The 20,823-nt window shown below is 32.8% G+C and overlaps 1 protein-coding gene and 1 pseudogene across 9 annotated transcripts; both read left to right on the top strand.

Annotated features, from left to right (window-relative positions):
* The first annotated feature begins 10,503 nt into the window (after nucleotides 1-10,503).
* Nucleotides 10,504-13,131, top strand: LOC114173529 (DEAD-box ATP-dependent RNA helicase 35 pseudogene; annotated as a pseudogene). Of its 2 annotated transcripts, none has more exons than XR_014992994.1 (2): nucleotides 10,504-10,683; nucleotides 11,166-13,131. The product of XR_014992994.1 is annotated as a DEAD-box ATP-dependent RNA helicase 35 pseudogene, transcript variant X1 (transcript). The 2 variants fall into 2 exon arrangements; XR_014992995.1 differs by having other exon boundaries at nucleotides 10,520-10,810.
* Nucleotides 13,075-19,278, top strand: LOC114173530 (sucrose nonfermenting 4-like protein). Of its 7 annotated transcripts, XM_028057994.2 has the most exons (8): nucleotides 14,366-15,382; nucleotides 15,537-15,624; nucleotides 16,862-17,029; nucleotides 17,721-17,828; nucleotides 17,933-17,992; nucleotides 18,146-18,235; nucleotides 18,727-18,861; nucleotides 18,958-19,278. In XM_028057994.2, the coding sequence occupies exons 2-7, from the start codon at nucleotides 15,556-15,558 to the stop codon at nucleotides 18,847-18,849; spliced, it is 618 nt and encodes a 205-aa protein (XP_027913795.2). In that variant the 5' UTR covers nucleotides 14,366-15,382; nucleotides 15,537-15,555; the 3' UTR covers nucleotides 18,850-18,861; nucleotides 18,958-19,278. The 7 variants fall into 7 exon arrangements, 2 of the variants coding, with proteins under 2 accessions (XP_027913795.2, XP_085525990.1); XR_014992999.1 differs by lacking the exons at nucleotides 17,933-17,992; nucleotides 18,146-18,235; nucleotides 18,727-18,861; nucleotides 18,958-19,278 and adding an exon at nucleotides 13,075-13,326 and having other exon boundaries at nucleotides 14,270-14,372; nucleotides 14,499-14,600; nucleotides 14,703-15,382; nucleotides 16,852-17,029; nucleotides 17,665-17,799; XM_085669864.1 differs by lacking the exon at nucleotides 18,958-19,278 and having other exon boundaries at nucleotides 18,646-18,861.
* Nucleotides 19,279-20,823: the final 1,545 nt, after the last annotated feature.

The following is a 20,823-nucleotide window of genomic DNA, read 5'->3' as shown; positions in this document are numbered from 1 at the left end:
AATCACATATCAAAGTCATAAGTTGACATGCGGAAATTAATAACTTTAAAATGAATGAGTTCCAACCTTTGGATATAATACTTTAAGTTGTTGGCCGATAGGCTTACCACAATTCTAATGAAATTTTGGAAACATAAAACATATGTTAGTTTTAATATAACTAAGTAGATAGGTTAGTTTTAAATAACAGAGTAGATTATCTGAGAAAAAGTAATATTTACTCTTATAACATGTTTTTCAAAGCAGGTGGAATCTTCCTATGACATGAACAAAACTATACAATCGTGCATTGTTTTGGAATGATGACCAATAGTTGTCAATGGTATCTACCATCAATCATAAGTACTTAGCCGAAATAATTAATAATACTTCATAAAATATTAAAATCAAAAACACCTACCCATCAATGTATGACACAAAGTAGATCTCTTTATTTGTCTCAGTCATCCATGTTTGCAAATAAAGTTTGATATGATCGTGTGAGTTTCCCGAATTTTGAATGGTTTGAGGTTCAATGAATCCATAGACGATCATAAAAAAATTGTCTTGCATGACTAACCATAATAAATGGTTCATCTGCATCACTCATCTTGTTAAGATCCACCAAAGTGAAGTCGAAGTCATTTGTCCCCACACCCGAATTACTATCAACCCATTTACAATTGAAAAATGACACTCTAAAAGTTACAAAGTCAACTTCCCATATTTCTTATATTATTCCAAAGTAACTCATGGATGCTATAATTGGATTTTTGTCCTTAGAACTGACAAAATGTACAACTTTAACTTGATTTGTAACTACACTATTTTGAATTCTACTTTTGTCATCTTCCATATTTGAATAGAAACACTAATTGTTTATGTAGTACTTGCCATATGTAATGATATCAGTGTTCGGTCCACGAGCTAGCCTCAGTAAAATTTTAGAAACATTTGGAGTTGCGTAAACCTTTTTCTTAAACCATGATAAGAAAGTTTTGTTATGTTCATTAAGTGCCCATTTTTCACTCATTCGTGGGTGTGCAGATTTCATTTCATTAATGTGTTGCGAAATGTAAAGAATCACTTATACAATGTTGTTTAAGATGTACAAATGTACAAATGGGCTTGATCAACTAATTGTCTACTAACACTTTGAATCTTCACTCCACGCACACCATTACCTTCCAATTTACCTTCATGTCTAGTCTTATGAACTCCAATTGGTTCACAACTTAGCATATAACTTGAGTAGAATTCAATGGTTTCTTCTGTAATGTATCGCTCTTAATTGAAGCTTCTGGTTGATATTGATTCTTGACATGTCCCTTTAAGATCTTCATGTATCTCTCCACTAGGTACATCCATCTCAAGAAAACTGACCCACATAATTGAATTTTCATCACAAGATGAACTATCAAATGAACCATGATATCAAAAAATGAAGGTGGAAAATACATTTCCAATTGACACAATAGTCTAATGGCTTCATTTTTCAAATCATCAAACACTCGAGGGTTAATAACTTTCTTGCATATGGCATTGAAGAACATACACAAACGTGTTAGAATACCTATAACAAAAGTAGGTAAGATGGCTCGAAAAGCTACTAGTAAAAGTTGTTGCATCAGCACATGATAATCGTGAGACTTTAAACCGACTAACTTTAAATCTTGCATAGAAACAAGGCTACTAATATTTGAAGAGTAACCTTGGGGAACCTTCACACTTCTTAAACATTGACAAAAAATTGCTTCTCTTTTCTAGAAAGAGTGTGACAAGCTAGAGGCAAGTAGGTGTGTCTTCCAATTGATTGTGGATGTAACTTAGAACAAATCCCCATTTCAGCCAAATATTGTCATGCTTTTACTCCATCTTTAGTCCTTTTTACATTTAGTAAAGTCTCGATGACACTATCACATACATTTTTTCAACGTACATCACGTTTATATAGTGTCGTACCTCAAGTTTACACCAATATGAAAGATTAAAGAAGACTGGTCATTTCTTACAAAGGTTTTTTCTTCGTGGTCTTTTTATTTGGATGTGTTTCCAAACACAATATCAATGTTTTTCACTTGGTTGTATATTCCTTCATCATTGCAGGGTCTCGCTACAACTTCATCATCAAGACTTCCATTAAATGTTTTTTTCATTCTATAATAAGGATGCTTTCAAGGAAGAAACTTTCGATATCTTGTATACTCAGTTTTATAACCATACTTCAATTGAATATAACTCGTGTTTTCTTCACATATGGGACATGCAAAATGACCTTTAACACTGTAACTGCTCAAGTTTCCATATGCTGGGAAATCACTTATGGTATAAAATAACATTGCACGCAAATAGAAAGATTCTTGAGAATATGAATCGTACACATCGATGCCTTCTTCCTATAGAAGTTTCAAATCATTGATCAACGACTTTAGGTACACATCAATGTCATGTCCATGTTGTCTAGGACCCAATATCATTATAGACAACATCATGTATTTCCTCTTCATACACAACAAAGAAGATAAATTGTAAATCATTAGCAAAACTGACCATGAACTATGTTTGCTACTTAAGTTTCCATAAGGGTTCATACCATCTATAGGAAGTCCAAGTCTTAAGTTTCTTAGCTCTGCACCAAATTCTAGAAATGTTTCATCAATCTTCTTCCATTGTGGATAATCAGTTGGGTGTCGAAGAAGATTATCACACTTTCTTCCATCAACGTACCATTTCAGTTTCTGTGCATTTTCTTTAATGGAAAATAGTTGTTTGAATCTAGGTATTATAGGAAGGTACCACATCACCTTAGTAGGTGGACCATCTTTGTCTTCATCACCACTATTTCCATCAATTTTCTTTTTAAACCGCGATAAACCACATGTTGGACACGCCTTTAGTGAAGCAAACTCGTCTTTGTGTAAAACACAATCATTTGGGCATGCATCTTTTGACATTCCAAACCCATTGGACATAAAACTTTATTCGTCTTATTATTACGGATAGGTAACGCGTTATTTTCTAAAAGCATCTCCTTTAACAACTCCAACAATTCTGTGAAACTTGTATCCGTCCATCCATTCCTTGTTTCTAAACTGAATAATTTCAAAGTTGCTGACAATCGCGTAAAGTTAGTGCATCCTGGGTACAACTCTTCCTCTGAATCAGACTAAAGAGAATCATATAAATAAGCTTTTCCAAAATTCTCCTCACAACATCACATACCATTTCTTCTAAATGATCATTCATCTAGTCGTCTACATAATTTGTTCCTCGTGACGTCGTAGGCTTGTCTAATACTTCTCCATGCCAAGTCCAAAGTGTATAACTCCTCATTATACCAAAGATAAATAGATGATCACACATTGTGCCCAAGTCGTAACATATTTGATTAAGAAAACGAACACAAGGACAAAAATATGTCCTGTTACTTGAGATTTTGTGTTCTTGAGCATAGTGCAAAAATTCAGAAACCCCTTTTTCATACTCTTCATTGATGTGGTGCTCATTCATCCAGTTTCGATCCATACTATGTTCGTAAAAAACTCCATCAATCTCAAACTTTTAACTCTTACAAGGTGAGGCCATACCCATTCGAAAAAAATATATTGTTCATAATTTGCTAACACGTATCCAAAGAAGTCAAACATCATAAATTTCACAAAATTTCGACAACATTTCACATTAGTCTCTGAAGTACACGAAATGAAAGTGATCAGTCATGATCACAATCAAGTATGCATCAAAAGAACAACACAAATTAACCTCAATCGAAATTTTATGAAATTTATGCAGAAACCTCAATGTACACGTTGGAGCAATTCAAGATTTAATACAAACGATTAAAAATTTAATCATTTGTACTAAATCTCAAACGAAAACTAAGTTTCGCTCGGTGTATATTAAAATTATAATAAATCTACATATATAAAGTAACAATTAATGCAACGATAATATTAAAAAGTAAAATACAATTAGAATTATTTAAACATGCAACATCTAACAATAACTATAATTTTATTTCCAAATTTTACAAATATTATAATAAAATTTCAAATAGAAAAAGAAATTGGCCAAAAAAACTAACCAAAAAAAAAATTCTAAGATTAAAATTATAATGGGAAATAAAAAAATACAAACAATTATATACATACTATGAACAAGAGACAACAAACAAATAAAAGAAATGAAAAACTAACCTCTTATACCAAAATTGAAAGATGAACTTGGAGAGGGAGACTAGGGTCTCTGTGTGCTACTAGGGTCTCAATGTGCTACTAGCCAAATGGGGACGAATCTCAAAACGCTTCAAATGTGGAAAACGATGCAAACTCACCTGGAAGAGGTCGGAATCGTGATCGTCGGCAGGGAATGAATGAAAAACCAACGGTTGCGCGAGGAAACAATGTAGGGTTTTTTCGCTTTGCGTAGTGTTATGCAAAGTTTAACATCATGGGTATTGTGTCTGACGTTAAATGATGTCGGGGTTGGTTCTGGTCCAACACTAAATGAGGTCGGGGTAGTGTGGGCCAACATCCTTTTTAAATAACCTTGAGTTTCAAGGGACAGACGTTAAATTACGTTTGATCTACTATAATAGAATTGATAGACATTTAAAAAGTTTTATAATTTACAAAAATGTCACCGATCATTTTAAACGTTGGGGTTCTTTTGAGCATACATTAGATGTTATATGCCTTTTTTGTGTTAGTGTCATTACATAAAAATAAAAAAATAATAATAAATTTTAAGTTTTTCTTTCATAAATTTGATATCATTTTTATAGATTAAAGGGTGATATGATCATTTAATTTTGTAATATAAGAAATAATCCAACAAAGATAATAATAAAAAAATACATATGAAAATATAGATTTCTTTTAACCTTATATATTATCTTTCATGCGACTAGACAAGTAGGGATGATAAAAGCGCGGATCAGCAAAACTGAGTTAGTAAAACACAAAAACATTTTGAACCTCTTTAGATTAGATAATTTTTAATTTTGTTAAACAATTTTAAATTACGTTTTTATTTAGTATGATAGAATAATTTATATTTGATAAATTAAATTTAAATTATTTTTTATTTTAGTTAATTAACATATTTAAAATTTAATTTTATTTGTTAATATTTAATTTATGATAGGATGGTTTATATTTGGTAAATTAAATTTAAATTAGTTTTTATTTTAGTTAAATGAAATATTTAAAATTTAGTTTTATTTGGTAATATTTGGTTTTAGAATACATAATATTACATCCTCACACTGATTTACGTTATATTAGAGAGAAGATAAATATAGTTTAACTCATTTTTTTTTCCTATTTTTGTTTGTATATGGGTATGTGGTGACGAAAGCATTCTCCGTTGGGGCACTAATTCTCATAAGGATGGATGGGGAAGAGTTATCGTTGCCAGTCAACTCCAATGCGGTTAAAATTTCAATATTGTATTTTTTTAACCCACTTTTAACCCACTCCTTCAATCACCATTAGATAATCTATTTTAATTCTTTCAAGTGATGTGATGTGATGATCATAAAGTAATATATGACATTATCATGTGACGTTAACACTGTTGTATTAATATATTTTAATTAACATTAGATGTCAAATTATGTATACCAAAATTAAAATATTAAAATTAGGATATATATATATATATATATATATATATATATATATATATATATATATATATATATATATGGAAACCTATTGTCATAATTGTAAGGTCCATAAAAATTGTTTTATTCATTTTTGCCCTAAAGTAAAGGGCTGCCCCTTGTAATTGGGCTTAGGGCTGGTCCAAGTGATAAAACTAAACCCTAATCTACCCTAACACACTCACTCTCACTCTTCACATAATCAGTCGTCACTTCTTCTATTCCGAGAGAGAGAGCTCTGCTAGGGTTCAGCCGCCTTTTCGCATCAAGTGAGCTCAAACCAGTTTTTTTCCGCTTCTCGTAAGTCCATTCCGACTCGTGCTCGTACTCCCTTCTGTGTTTCTTCATATTTGTTTTCAGCTAGGATTCTGTAGTGAGCTTATCTTGTAATCTGCTCCACTGTTTTCCCAGTTCATAAGCATACCCTAGAGTCGTGGTGTCCGTGTTTGCGGTTGAGTTTCTGTACTAGCATATTCCAGGCAAGGGAAGCTAGAACCCCCTTGTCTGGTGTGATTGTGATTTGTACCATTTTAGTTTCATGATTTTCGAGTTTGATATACTGTCATGGATGCTTGGGCTGGCTGGTTTTTCCTATTTGGTGTATGTTTATGTGTGATGTAGGCGTGAACAATGGCGAACACTGATAATCTTGCCCAAGTGAGCTTGTCTCACCTAGGTGAGATGAGCAGAGGCTCGCTTAGGGCTTTCTACGCGAGTTGTCGCTCAAGCGACCAAAACTCGTTTTGAGTGAGCAGATGTCTCGCCTAGGCGAAGGGGATATCGCCTAAGCGAGATTACGCAGGGGCTACTATTCTCCTTGTCGAGCTCTCGCCTAGGCGAAAAAGGAGCTCGCCTGAGCAAGAGTCCTTCTCGCTTGAGCGAGACCCTCCAGCCTGAGCGAAGTGTTGGGTAAGGATGCGTCCCGAGTTGATTTTCCCTATGTGTTTGGATGTTTAGCTTGTGCTTGTTTGAGTTACTGAATGAGGGCTTAATGGGAATGATTATGCATGATTGGGAGAGGATTATATGTGGGAAATTGTGAGCTTGGCTTGATCTTTATATGAATTGTACATGAGGGGTTGGATGTATATATATGTATATATGTGTGGGGTCACGAATTTGGCATGAGCAACAATGGACCTTGATGGTTGGTAGTCTGATGGCATGATATTGGTATGAGTGAAAGTACTTTATGCATGGTTGGGAATAACGAGTTGGCATTGATTCAACCTGTGATAAATGAGGGTTGGTTATGGAAGTTGGTATGAGGTTTCTATGCATGATATATGTATCTATTGCTTGGCTGTTTGTATATATATTTGGTATGGGGTTAGTACGTAATTCCTTTAAGTCTCTAGGTGGGATTTTAGGGTCGTGCTTCAGTGGTCGGGACGTAATTCCATGGCCCCTGTTAGTGGGTGTTCATGGTGGTGCCCCATCTATATAACTTGGTAAGGATCGCATCTTGACACTCTAAGGAGTCAGTTAGTCTCACTTAGAGCAGACTAACTCATGTGGTGAGAGTAGCAGGAGGCCTGAAATTCATTAAGGGTTGACCTTGTGGTGAGGGAAATTGATTCATTGTAACACTTGTAACATATAGCTCGGGGGTGAGCAGCTCGGGGGTTAGCAAAGGTATCTACCACAAGTGCAAGCATTCGCTGAATCCGACTAGGTTATATGTATCCGGATGAGTCGAGTCTTAGTGTATTGTTTGGAGGGTCTTAACATGCTTGTGTGATGTAAGTGAAATGGACTGTGAATATGTATCTGATTACTGTGATGAACTGGTTTTGGCTCTAGCTTACCCTTTGCTTATTTATTTGCTCTGTATGGTGTTCTTCTACTCTTGTGATGATCATCAATTTATTGATGGGAGCAGATGCGAGAGGCATTCGTGGTCAGTAGAAGAGAGACGACCCCGCTGCATAGTCTTTGAGCTGAACTTCATGTTTCTTTTGGATTTTGTTAGGGCTAGGGCCCATGTATTGCTTGACTCCTTAATACTCTATTTCCTTCTGTTATACTTTTATCCAGTTTTCTTTGGCATCGTGGTGTGCCTAGAATTGTAAGGGTTGTGTCTGAGACCCCATGATTGCGCTATTGTACTATATATGTGTGACGTTTCTTTTAATTTCGCTTAATAATTAAATGAGACATTACAATAATATTATGTATAATGATTTTTTATGAAATATACAAAATTAGGTTTTTTTCTCTCATATTTAATTGTATATTTATTTTTTTGTAATATATATTAAACATTCGTTTAAATCCGCACTTATTTAAGTCTGAGTCTAGAAAAAGAAATTTTTTGGATCAATAATTTGTGACTTTATTTTTTGGAAAAATTACGTAAAGTCATCTCACTTTATATTTTATTACATTTTGTTATATATATATATATATATATATATATATATATATATATATATATATATATATATATAGATAGATAGATAGATAGATAGATAGATAGATAGATAGATAGATAGATAGATAGATAGATAGATAGATAGATAGATAGATAGATAGATAGATAGATAGATGGATAGATGGACAGATAAAGAAAGAAAATATATGAATAAAATAAAATATCCCTCTTGCCACTTATATCTTATATCTCTCGTATTTTTACAATCTCTATAAATTATCAACCTCATAATATCTCATATTGTAATTATATGACCCATAATATTTCATATTGTAATATGACTCTTAAAATTTTATAAGTCTGCATCTCAATTAAATTTGCATCAAACTCTCAAGATAAAAATACGGATTTAAATAATATTTTGTATATATATATTAGGAGTGTAAGCTTATAGAAATTTTGAAATAATTATGATATTGTTTTTCTTTAATTTTGATGCATGAAATTACTGAAATTAACTATTCTCAATTCGTGTATATATATATATATATATTAGGAGTATAAGTTTATAGAAATTTTGAAATAATTATGACATTGTTTTTCTTTAATTTTGATGCATGAAATTACTGAAATTAACTATTCTCATTCGTGTCAACATTTGTATTTCCTTTTATATACGTATTTGTATTGATATTTTTGAATAATTATCATATTATTTTTCTTTAATCTTGTGTGCAAAATTAATAATATTAACTTGATTATTTCTTTCCTATATTTACCTACTAAGAGTTGCATTTCTTTTTCTTTATGTGTTCAAGATAAAAAAAATACACTACATCACAAATAAATATATAATTTCTTATTTAATGACGAGACCTCATGTTATTTTAGATATATTTTCATATATTATCTATCTATATCTATCTATAACAATAAAAATATTTTTCTTTTTGTGTCTACATTTCATAATACCTATTTTATCCTTAGTTATTTTAAAAATTAATTATTTTATAAATAATTTATTTTTAATAATTTTTTTACGTATCTTATTTTTTTTTTAATTTTATATTAACAATTATTTTAAAAATTATATATTTATTATTGATCATAATTTAAATTTCTTGAAAATTAAAAAAATGCTAGTATAAATAAAGTAGTTACAAAAATGTATTCAAATTTAATCAGTTTAATTATTAAAGGTCGCATTTTGGATGTTGTTTTTAAACAGTCAAATAACGTGATTACCATCAAAGATTAAATTTATAAGTAAAAATAAGATTAGTTGTATTTCAAGGAAACCATATCGGAGATTGACTCATGTAGAAGTGCTAGAAAAAGTGAGAATGTTTCCGATGTAATGAAAATTTGGCCTTAGTCATAAATAGTTAAATGTGATGATACGTGTAAACTGTGGATTGATATTTATATTTAAATATTTACATACGGATAATATGTGATAGTAAAAAATATTATTAGTTTACCTTGTTTTTTTGTTTGATAATGTTTTTTTTAGGATGATTGTATGTTATATATAAACAGAGAATAATACAGGTAGGAGGATAATGATAGTCGAATAGAGTATCGTTAATACAAATGTATAATTTTGTATTGTATAAATACTCCATTCCGTTGAAAAAAATTATATATTCTGGAAAAATGTATTATTGAGATTTCATGGACGACTATAAATACATGTTATTTCATGAACTTGTAGTAGTTCACTTAGTAGTGTAAATATAATTAATTAGGATATTACAGTTATAAAATGCTAAGTTGAATATTTAATGATATTAATAGTGTGCTACATTTGTGAAAAACATTTTTTAATATCATACCATTAAGTATAAATCGTTCTTAATTCACAAAATGTTAACTCAACATACCATTATATATATATATATATATGGATAATAAAATTTATAATAAAAGAGGCATGTACATAACATAACTAATATTTATACAAATAAACTATGCAAAACAAAAATATAAGAAACAACTAAGCAACTTATAGAGTTACTTTCAATGACTATAGTGCTTCATCCTTCAAAAGTTGGGACAAATATTCACTAAGCTTTGGTTTTGTTAATTTCCTTATGCTTTAAAGTTTGTCTATAAAATTTACTAGTATTCTAAGTCTAACATTTAGTTTTTCTTCCTTACAGGTTTTGGTCGTAGTAATTGTTTACTGAGTATATTGTTTGGTTTCTGATAGTTCCCTTTGACAGTGAAATTAGGTTCTTTTTCAGATTATTGAGTTTTATGTGGTGCAGTAGTACTTCTTCTCCTTTTGGTCTCTACTCTTCTACAGAGGACAAAGAGCATTTGTGTAACTGTGTTTATATTGACAAAATGTAGTTATCGTCAACGTTACTATTAATCTCAAATCTGCAAAATGGCTTACCAAAACAGAAGAAATGCATTGCGTTATCTAATTAAATTAATTATTTAAAAAAAAAGAGACGCATATGTTTCTAATACCAAATAAAATTGTTTTAAAACAAAACCAAAACACTAGACCATGCTTTTGTTGATAAATTCTGTACCATAGTCTCTCCCTTTCCTTCAACTCTGTAAGATAAATACAAGAGGCATTCATTCTGTACTTTGGTCCTTCTTTTCCTTTCTTCTCTCTCAACCCTTAGAACAGTTTACTCGGATATCAAAGGTAATTTCTCTCGTTCCAACATCGATATTACGATATTATATCTCCTCTTTTGCGCGGTTTCATTCAGAGGGTGAATTTCATTTCACGAATTGCAAATTTTACTTTGACCGAATCAAATAGTTTATGGGTATGTATTTGACAATGTTTGTTTCTGTTTAATATTTTTATCTGTTGATTTAGTTTTTCGGCTCGGAAGAATGTCTGCTTCTGTTAAGATTCTCAAACTTAATCTCGGGTTGTTTTGGGTGAAGGAATATATGGAGGCATGAGTCTAAGATTTGATTTCTTAATTTTTTTTATCCTGTTGCATAACACTCTTGCTGCACTGATAGTTCTTTTTAGGGTTTTAAATAATTCATTCTCATCCTGTGCTGCTGTTGTCGACTGTGCTGCTGTGATACATGGATATATTAGGTTTAGCTCTTATGCTTTGGATTATTTTGTTGTGTGATTTTGTTGCTTACTTTAGGTTTTTTGTTTAGAATAATAACAGGACCAGAAGAACTGTTCCTTTGAGCACAAATTGGCGGCAAAAATGGAAGAAGAGGACGATTATGAGGAGTATGTGCCCGTGGCCAAGCGTCGGGCCATTGAGGCTCAGAAGATTCTCCAACGCAAGGGGAAGGCCCCTTTGGTCACTGATGATGATTTAGAGAAACTGAGAGTGGCCGAATCTAAGCCTAGTCTGCTGGTTAAAGCTTCACAGATGAAACGAGAACAACCCGAGATCAGTGTGACGGAACAGATTGTTCAGCAGGAGAAGGAGATGATTGAAAACTTGTCGGATAGAAAAACTCTCATGTCTGTCCGAGAATTGGCTAAGGGAATCACTTACTCGGAACCTTTGCCAACAGGGTGGAAGCCACCTTTGCATGTAAGAAGGATGTCCAAGAAGGAGTGTGATTTGATTCGGAAGCAGTGGCATATAATAGTTGATGGTGGAGAGATCCCACCCCCAATTAAGAATTTTAAGGATATGAGGTTTCCTGACCCAGTTTTGAAGAAGTTGAAAGCTAAGGGGATTGTGCAACCAACACCTATTCAGGTGCAAGGACTTCCTGTAATCTTGTCTGGCCGGGATATGATTGGGATTGCATTCACAGGCTCTGGAAAAACTCTTGTCTTTGTGCTACCAATGATCATGGTGGCAATGCAAGAGGAAATTATGATGCCTATTGTTCCTGGAGAAGGCCCGTTTGGTTTGATTATTTGCCCATCAAGGGAACTGGCTAGGCAGACTTATGAAGTCGTGGAACAATTCTTGATACCTTTGAAAGAAGCCGGATATCCGGAGCTCAGGCCTTTGCTTTGTATTGGTGGAGTGGATATGAGATCGCAGCTTGAGATTGTGAAGAAGGGTGTTCATATTGTTGTTGCCACTCCTGGGAGGTTGAAGGATATGTTGGCCAAGAAGAAAATGAATCTTGACAACTGCAGGTATTTAACATTAGATGAGGCTGATCGGCTGGTGGATCTGGGATTTGAAGATGATATTAGAGAAGTCTTTGATCACTTCAAAGCTCAAAGGCAGACTCTTCTATTCTCTGCAACCATGCCAACAAAAATTCAGAACTTTGCCAGGAGTGCTTTGGTGAAACCTATCATTGTCAATGTGGGACGTGCAGGGGCAGCAAATCTTGATGTAATTCAGGAGGTAGAGTATGTTAAGCAGGAGGCAAAAATAGTTTATCTCCTTGAGTGCCTACAAAAAACCCCACCACCAGTTCTGATATTTTGTGAGAATAAGGCTGACGTTGATGACATCCATGAATACCTTCTCTTGAAAGGAGTGGAAGCAGTGGCAATTCATGGTGGCAAGGATCAGGAAGAGAGAGAGTATGCCATTGCAGCTTTTAAGGCTGGCAAGAAAGATGTGTTGGTGGCAACTGATGTTGCATCCAAAGGTTTGGATTTTCCTGATATTCAGCACGTCATTAACTATGACATGCCAGCTGAAATTGAAAATTATGTCCATAGGATTGGACGAACTGGTAGGTGTGGGAAAACTGGTATAGCTACGACATTTATAAACAAGAATCAAAGTGAAACAACATTACTTGATTTGAAACACCTATTGCAAGAAGCAAAACAAAGGATTCCCCCAGTTTTGGCTGAGTTGAACGATCCAATGGAAGATAATGATGAAATCACAGGCATAAGTGGAGTCAAGGGATGTGCATATTGTGGTGGACTTGGTCATCGTATCCGTGATTGTCCCAAATTAGAACATCAGAAGAGCATGGCGATTGCAAATAATAGAAAGGATTATTTTGGATCTGGAGGTTACAGAGGAGAAATTTGAAAGGCGTTCTTTGTGTACCAATTTTCTTTTAACACTACTGGGTTATGTATTATTACATCTGCAACTCTAAATTGTGTACCATGAGATGTGATGACTTTCATTACTTCTGAACTGATGCAATAGATACATTCCAATTTGTTTTTGAATGCAGCTGGTTATGTATTATATTTGCATCTTATAAATTTTGTTCCATGAAATTGAATCCACTCCGTTGCATTTGTACTTGCTTTTGACATTGTTGAATTTGTTTACTGAACTGTGGATTTTCACCGGTTTATCTCTAGGTTGATTCATGTTGGAATAGCCAGGTGATTTGTCTGGAGCAGATGTCTTCTGCTCTGGTAATTATTTTCCTAGAACATTTATGTTTATGACGACTGTAAACAAATAATATGTGCATCCCGCATATGCAAGAAATCTTTTATGATAGTTGAACCTCTATTTTTATGGAAAACAATGTAAAGAGCTCAAATAGACGTAGTTAAATTTTAAATTTAAACTTGAGTTTTGGAACACTACAATAGCTATTCTCAATTTCCTCCACTAAACAGTTTTCTTAGTCCGCACACTGCAATGGTACAGATTCTGCATCTGCATTCATTTTCTATATATATGTGCTATCATTTCCAGCCTTATGACTTGCTTTTACAAATGTATGGCAGGTCTGGTCAATTTCAGTCAATTCACAGTTATGGGTTTCTTGTATAAAGTGTGATGAATAGATTATGTTGAGTTCATTTTCATTCTTCTTGGGGACTTCTTCTCCCATGAAGTTGGCTTATTGAGTACAGAAAACTTAACTTCTTCATCTTTGTCCTTTCCGTGTGCCTTCTCTACTAGAAAATGGACCTTTGTATATTTTCTAGAGACTGGAAATTAGTTTAGAATGTCAAGGATGAATTTCCAGGGTTACTACATCCTTTCTGATGTTTGCTTCTTAGTTCCTTTATCTATGCTGAAACACTTGACTTTGAGCGGGAAAAAAGAGTAATGCATGCTGTGTATTTTAGCTTGATTCCCCTTGTCTCAGGAGAATCTAAAGATACTCTGCTACAGGTATCAACAGTGTCATCTCATCTTCAGTGTTGTTATTGAACTACAACAAGTATGTTTCATTTGTTGGATGAGTGACTTAGCCTGTTTAACATACATTGTATTATGTTCTTATTGTGGTCTAATGGTGGTTGATTGATTCAGCCTTTATGGCCAGTGGACATGTATTTGTTTATCGTTTCATTTGTATATTTATATGCTTCACTCTCACTTTACTTTTGCTCTAATCAGGTTTCTAAGTCATATACTGAGGGCAGAACTTCTTTAGAAGAATACATATCTTCTATAAAATCCACTGTTGGACTCGGTATTCTTATGGGAGCAGTTGGTATTGGTAAGGAGAAGGATGATCTTACTACTCTTGTTCTGGAACCTGTGAAGAACAATAAGGTGTTTTCAGTGCCAACTTGCAAAGCTTGGTCTTCTCTTGAACCAAGTGATATTTTGAATTTTTTAACAGGATTTCGACTGAGCAAGGCTAGAAGTAATGATCTCTTTTGGGAAGCTGTTTGGCCTCGCTTACTAGCAAGAGGGTGGCACTCTGAGCATCCAAAAAATAGAGGTTATGTGAGCTCCAAAGATTATTATCTGGTTTTTCTTATCCCAGGTGTTAAGACCTTTTCAAGGAGAAAACTTGTGAAAGGTGATCATTACTTTGATTCAGCTAGTGATGTCTTGAACAAAGTGGTAGCTGAGCCGAATCTTCTTGATCTTGAAGAAGCTAAAGTTGGTAGCTGTGATGATGAAGAGCCAGCAAGGGGATCTGATAAGGATGATGATTCTGATTACCATCGTCAAAGTTACCTCAAGCCTCGAGCTTCAACTTACAATACAGATCAGATAAAATTCACGGTTATTGATACCAGTTTGGTGCATGGAGGGAAACCATCTGATTTAAGAGAATTTAAACCTGTACCTGTTAATCCAGTGGGTGAAGTTGAGGTAAATGTTGCTGATACACATGAATAGGCCAAACATATGAGTGAAATAAACAATAACAAGAACATTTCTGAAAACATTGATCAAAAGTTGGCTGGTACCAGTGTACTTTGTGAAGGAAAGTTATTGCAGGTGAGAGAACTGCAATATCTGCCAATTGAAGAGGAAGATGAATCTAAGGTGTTTGATAATTTAAGAGAAAGTAAGGGTAGCTACTATGATGATTCACCAAGTGTAATGGAAGCTGGTATGCTGGTATATGGCAAAATGAAAATTGGTAATGCTGATAACCAAAATAATGCTAAGAAAATGGTCCAAAGCTTGGAAAATAGGAAGACCTCTGTGTCTAATGATAATCAGCTAAAAAGGACTATAAAGCATCAGTTTACTCAAGATCAAGATCAGGTAATTCCAACCATGCAGTTGTTCCCGTCAAAAGGAGAAGATTAGCTTTTCGTTTAGTGTTATGGATGTGAATACGGGATTTTGTGGTTTTTCGTTTTTGTGATGTCACGAATGGGAATTGATTTATTAATGCTGACTTGTATTGTATACGCAGATGGTCAGATCATATAGCTATGTCTCCGATGGAGGGTTGCCCTGCTGTGTTTCAAGTTGTTTGCAACTTAATGCCGGGGTTTCATCAGGTTGTTTTGCCTATTTGAATTTGGTTGGCAAACACGAGGAAATAATCCTCAGTATGATTGGCACTTTTACATCGTTTACTTGCATGTATGTACGTTTGTGCTTGATGGCCGTTATGTTCAAAAGCATGCGCTTCTCTTTGAAAGATCAGTATGAGGGGATGATCTTGTCAAATTGTGTTTGCTGATCTTGCTGGGAAAAATGAAAACCAAATAAGAGAAGTGTGCTTGTAAATTTAGATTTTGTGGAAATTGGTAAGGAACCCCTTGATAATTTTAAACTTTCATTAGGAGTTTGTACCAGTAATTGATGGGTAAAAGTTGGCATGGCCTTCATGGAAGGCAAGGAAGTAGGTCTTGCCCCGTTGGAGTTTTTGTAAAGAGTGAACAGTAAACATTGATGGTTGGATAAATGCTAAAACCTTTGGGTAATTTTTGTCATTTTGACTATTGAGGAAATCAAGCAAGCTTGTTTTCTCAGAATAAGGATGATCAATTTTGTGGTAGATTAGACTAAATAGAACCATTTAACTCTTTAAGTTTATTATGACTTAGATTTCCAATCAAACTATCCTCTATCAACAACTATACTTCATGGGCTTGAAGCCTGTCATATTGCTGGAGCTGCCAGCCTATCAATTTTACATGATCTCAATTTGACTTGCAGCTATTTCCTATTTGTACAATTGAAAGTCTGTATAAGTTTTGAACTCTTGTTTAAGCTACTTTGGCAAGAATTATTTGATCATTATTCAAACTCATGAATAAATATTCAATGTGATATTTTGATAAGTTCTACCAATTCTTTAGTGTCACTAAAATGGTTTGCCATTTGTATGATTGTTTTCCGTATTCTCTTGGGAATTAATTTTCTTATTGTAGGAGTTGAAGAAGTTTGGCAGGTTGTGTTTGTATTTTGTTTTATCATGGAACAAATGTTGGATAAATAGAACTCTTGCTCACATTTTTTTTCACATCCAGATTTGTTTATCTCATGTTTCTTGAAATGTTCCATAACTCGTATGTATGTAAATAAAAATTTAATATTTAATTTATCTATGTGGTACTTCACTTTCTTTCCTTTCACAACCACTTATAGTGTTGGTATGTTTAATATAACCCATCTAGTTGATATAATATCTATGATGCTTTAGGAAACGTTAAAGTACTGCTAAACACAATATGGAAAGAGTAACTGATTTATTCTGACAGGGAAAATCTTGTTTCCAGTCATGTGCAGTACAAATTTAATGTAGATGGTGAGTGGCGGCATGATGAGCAGCAGCCATCTGTAAGTGGAAGCTGTGGAGTAGTGAATACTATTTATTTAGTGAGAGAACCAGATATCTTACCTTCAATCTTAAGTAATGAAGCACCTGGTAGATTCCAAATGGAGATTGACAATATGGTAAGTTTCCTTTCCTCCATTTGCTGTTACTATGTTTTTGTGTTTGGATAGTATTCTCATTGAGACTGGAGCTTGACACCCGAGACTGCTCTTTGCAATATCTTACAAAGTGATTTAGACCTAACTCAACCCTATACAAAACCGACTTTATAAGGGGTAAGGATTGCCTCCACTGTATACTGAATTTTGTTGCCATCTGTAGTAAATGTGAGACTTAGATTTTTCCCAATAGGATTGCCTCCATATATGCCATCTCACAAAATGGTTTAGGTATTATTTAATCTTACATGGTGAGGACTGACTTTGCTATGGGAATATTGCATTCCTGAGTTTACATTTCGAAGAATAAAGTTGTAAATCTTGAAACACACTCATAATGTATGGCTCTGTGGTTAAATTATCTTTTAAGTTGCAAACCTTATAACAAACACACTCATAATTTATGGTTCTATGGTTAAATTCTCCTTTTTCTTCCTTTAACTATTTTATATAAAATAAAAAAAAATGACGCCGAAAAGAATTGGATCTTTTAGTCTTCTTTTTGCTTTGAATAATTATACATCTTAACTTTTCTTCACATGAATGCCATTTCAAATAGTATCATATTTCATACCTTATTTCTTAATTTATTGTAGTCTTAGACTATATGCAGTACAAAAGGGCTACTTGACATGACCTCACAATTTAACAGGAAGCTAATTCCAGGATGCCCGTGTCTGATCTAGTGTTCTCTCGCCAGCGTATATCTGTATTCTTGTCTACACATACTGCTTATGATTTGCTTCCCGAGTCAGGGAAGGTTTGAATATTTTACATTCTCAATTCCCTCCTCCTTATTCAATAAGAATGTGAAATTTACTTTGCTTTAACTAATTTTTCTTGATTGGTTTATTATCATTGCAGATCATTGCCTTGGATATAAATTTACCTGTGAAGCAAGCATTCCATGTTCTTTATGAACAGGTTTTCCAGGCCTCTTTATTCCATTTATTACTGGGCCTCCCCCTCTTTTCCTTTTAACTTACATGAGGGCACATGCCCATGTTTGTGGAAGTTATACCCATCTCTGCACGTATGAGTTTACCTTGTATGAATTTGAATGCAATTTGCTTTCAGGGCGTATCTATGGCTCCTCTATGGGACTTTAGCAGGAGTCAGTTTGTTGGAGTTCTTAGTGCAATGGACTTCATTCTAATACTGAAAGAGGTTTGTGGGGAATAAAAACATTTATGCAACTCTCTTGTGCCTGTTTTTGGTAAACGTCATGATCTGTGTCCTACAAAACATAATTTTATAACATTGATATTTTAAGGTACTTAAGAGCCGGTCACAAATTGATTAAAGTAAAAACTTATAAACTGGTAAAAAAATGAAAATTTTAAAAGAATCTGTTACGTCATTTTAGGCTAATAATAAATCATTTATTTAACTGCTGTAGAATAATATAAAATAATTTAAAGAGGCATTTTCTTAAAAAACTTTGAAAGTATTTGCATTCTTGAACCTCGTTGGTGCTATTGTCTTTAGGTAAATATCTTCTAGTCCTCCAATGTTAGATATGCATGGTTTAAGAACCCTCATGTTGTCATCATAATCGTTTGTTGTTGGTTTTTCAGCATCTAATATATGGTCTTATAATGGAATTCATGAGGTATATTTCTTCAAATTAAGTTGTTATTCGACAAACATAATTTCAGCTGGGAAATCATGGTTCGAATTTGACTCAAGAACAACTTGAGACTCATACTATAGCAGCCTGGAAAGAGGGAAAATTACTGCTACGCAGAACACTTGATAGTAATGGAGGATCACATCCCTGACGATTTGTTCATGTAAGTGCTCATGAGCAGTTGTGATAAGTTCTATGTTTCCTAAGTTATTCATCCAATTTCATACTGTGTAACATGGTCAACTTTTTATATGTTCAGGGTTGTAAGCAGACATATTCTGGAATGCATTTAAGTCCTAGACAATATGAATATCTTGTAAGCTAGGAAGTTCTGACACGGCGTTGGAACCGCGCTTCCCTGTTTCGGAGGCGCACCAGACACGGACACCTGCCGGAAGCGCGTACGATGCGGTGTCAGACACTGTTATTTGGGCCGGACACAACCTTCTCTCTGGACGCACGGAAAATATACGTTTGCGTTGGTAAAAAAAGTTACGTGAAAAAGAAAAACAAGAAAACAAAACCTAATCATATTTTTATTAATTTAATAATTTTATTTAATAAATTTGTTTTAATTTCACGGATTCCAAAATAATTATTTTCAGCTATCACCTTCTCACTTTATTTATATTTTCTTGCTTCTTAATATAATATATTTTATTTAAAGAAATTTTAATTTGTTTTATTAGTATATAATATAATATATTATAATTAATTTTAATCTATGACATCTTTTATTTTTTATATTTAAATAATTTAATTTCTATTACATTAATTTTATATGATTATATAATTAATATATTTTACTTGATATATGCATGTCCCGTATTTCAAATAAATATAAATAAATTATTTTATATAAAAAATAAAAATAAAGATAAATACACAAATAATGTTAACTAAAATCTTAACAACTTATATAGAATTAAAACTAAAAATTTTAACAAAATAATTTTCAAATATATCTATTTGAATATCTTTATATCTCATCTTTTAATAATAAACATCGTATACATGTCTTATAAATATATAAAGAGACTTACAAAATATACAAAGAAAAAAATCAGTTAGAGAAAAAAGAAAGAAACATTGAGATTTAGCGAGTGAAATATATGATCATTGCAAAAAAGTTTTTAGAGGAAGGAGGAAAAAGTTCGGATAAAAGAATAAAAAGAAATATATTTTGAGTAGAAGAAAGAAGTAGATATTGAAAAAAAAAATGTGTAGAAAAAGGTAAGTACTCTTTAGGTCTTTTTTCCTTCTATTTATTAAATTCTTTTCTCACACCCTCTTTTCCTTCTACTTATTGAATCCATCAGTTAAATGTTAATAATTTAACTTTTTAATACTTAATATCATATTCTATGCATCCATCATATTTGCTATAACTTATACATATTTTCATATTTGTGGTAATGGGTTATATTAGTGTGTTGTATCATGTGAGGGTACTACGTTCCTTGTTCTTTTTACAATATAAAATAATTTAATATTACTTTAAAAATATATTCTATTATAAATAAATATATTTTATATTTATTATTAGATTATACATAATACTTTACTAGTTTTTAGTTTCAGATTTTAATATATACATATGTGTTACATAATTTTAATTTATTTTATAATTTAAATTATAAACATAAAATTATAAGTTTTATATTTTGAACTTAATTTTATAAATATTATGTATGAAAATTATTTAAATTATATACTTTTTTTTATTTTTAAATTATAAATATTAAGTAAATTTTTTATTTTTAATTTATTTTATTATAGAAAATTAAGATGAGTAGACCTAATCAAGCTACTGAACAAGAAGATGAAACAAAACCTTTTTGGAGATATTTTTCAAAGATACTAGTGGTGGGAACTATATGGTCAATTGTAGTTTGTATGATTTTGAATTTAATGGATCTTACACTCGAGTGAGAGCTCATCTCTTAAAAATTAGGGGAGAAGGGATTAAAATTTGTCCAAAGGTGAATCCGTCAAAACTTGCAGAGCTTAAAAGATTAGATAATGAAGCAACTTTGAAAATAGAAAATTCAAAGAAGAAAAAGTTCTCTCTACCACCTGTATCTGAGGAAAGAAAACAGACAAGCAGTGGTGGTGTTCACCAAAA

Source organism: Vigna unguiculata, chromosome 2 (genome assembly GCF_037176805.1).
Source record: "Vigna unguiculata cultivar grain cowpea cultivar isolate G323 ecotype 2 chromosome 2, ASM3717680v1, whole genome shotgun sequence".
Taxonomy (NCBI): Eukaryota; Viridiplantae; Streptophyta; class Magnoliopsida; order Fabales; family Fabaceae; genus Vigna; species Vigna unguiculata.
The sequence above is the reverse complement of the archived record's forward strand: the minus strand, read 5'-3'. Positions and strand labels throughout refer to the sequence as shown.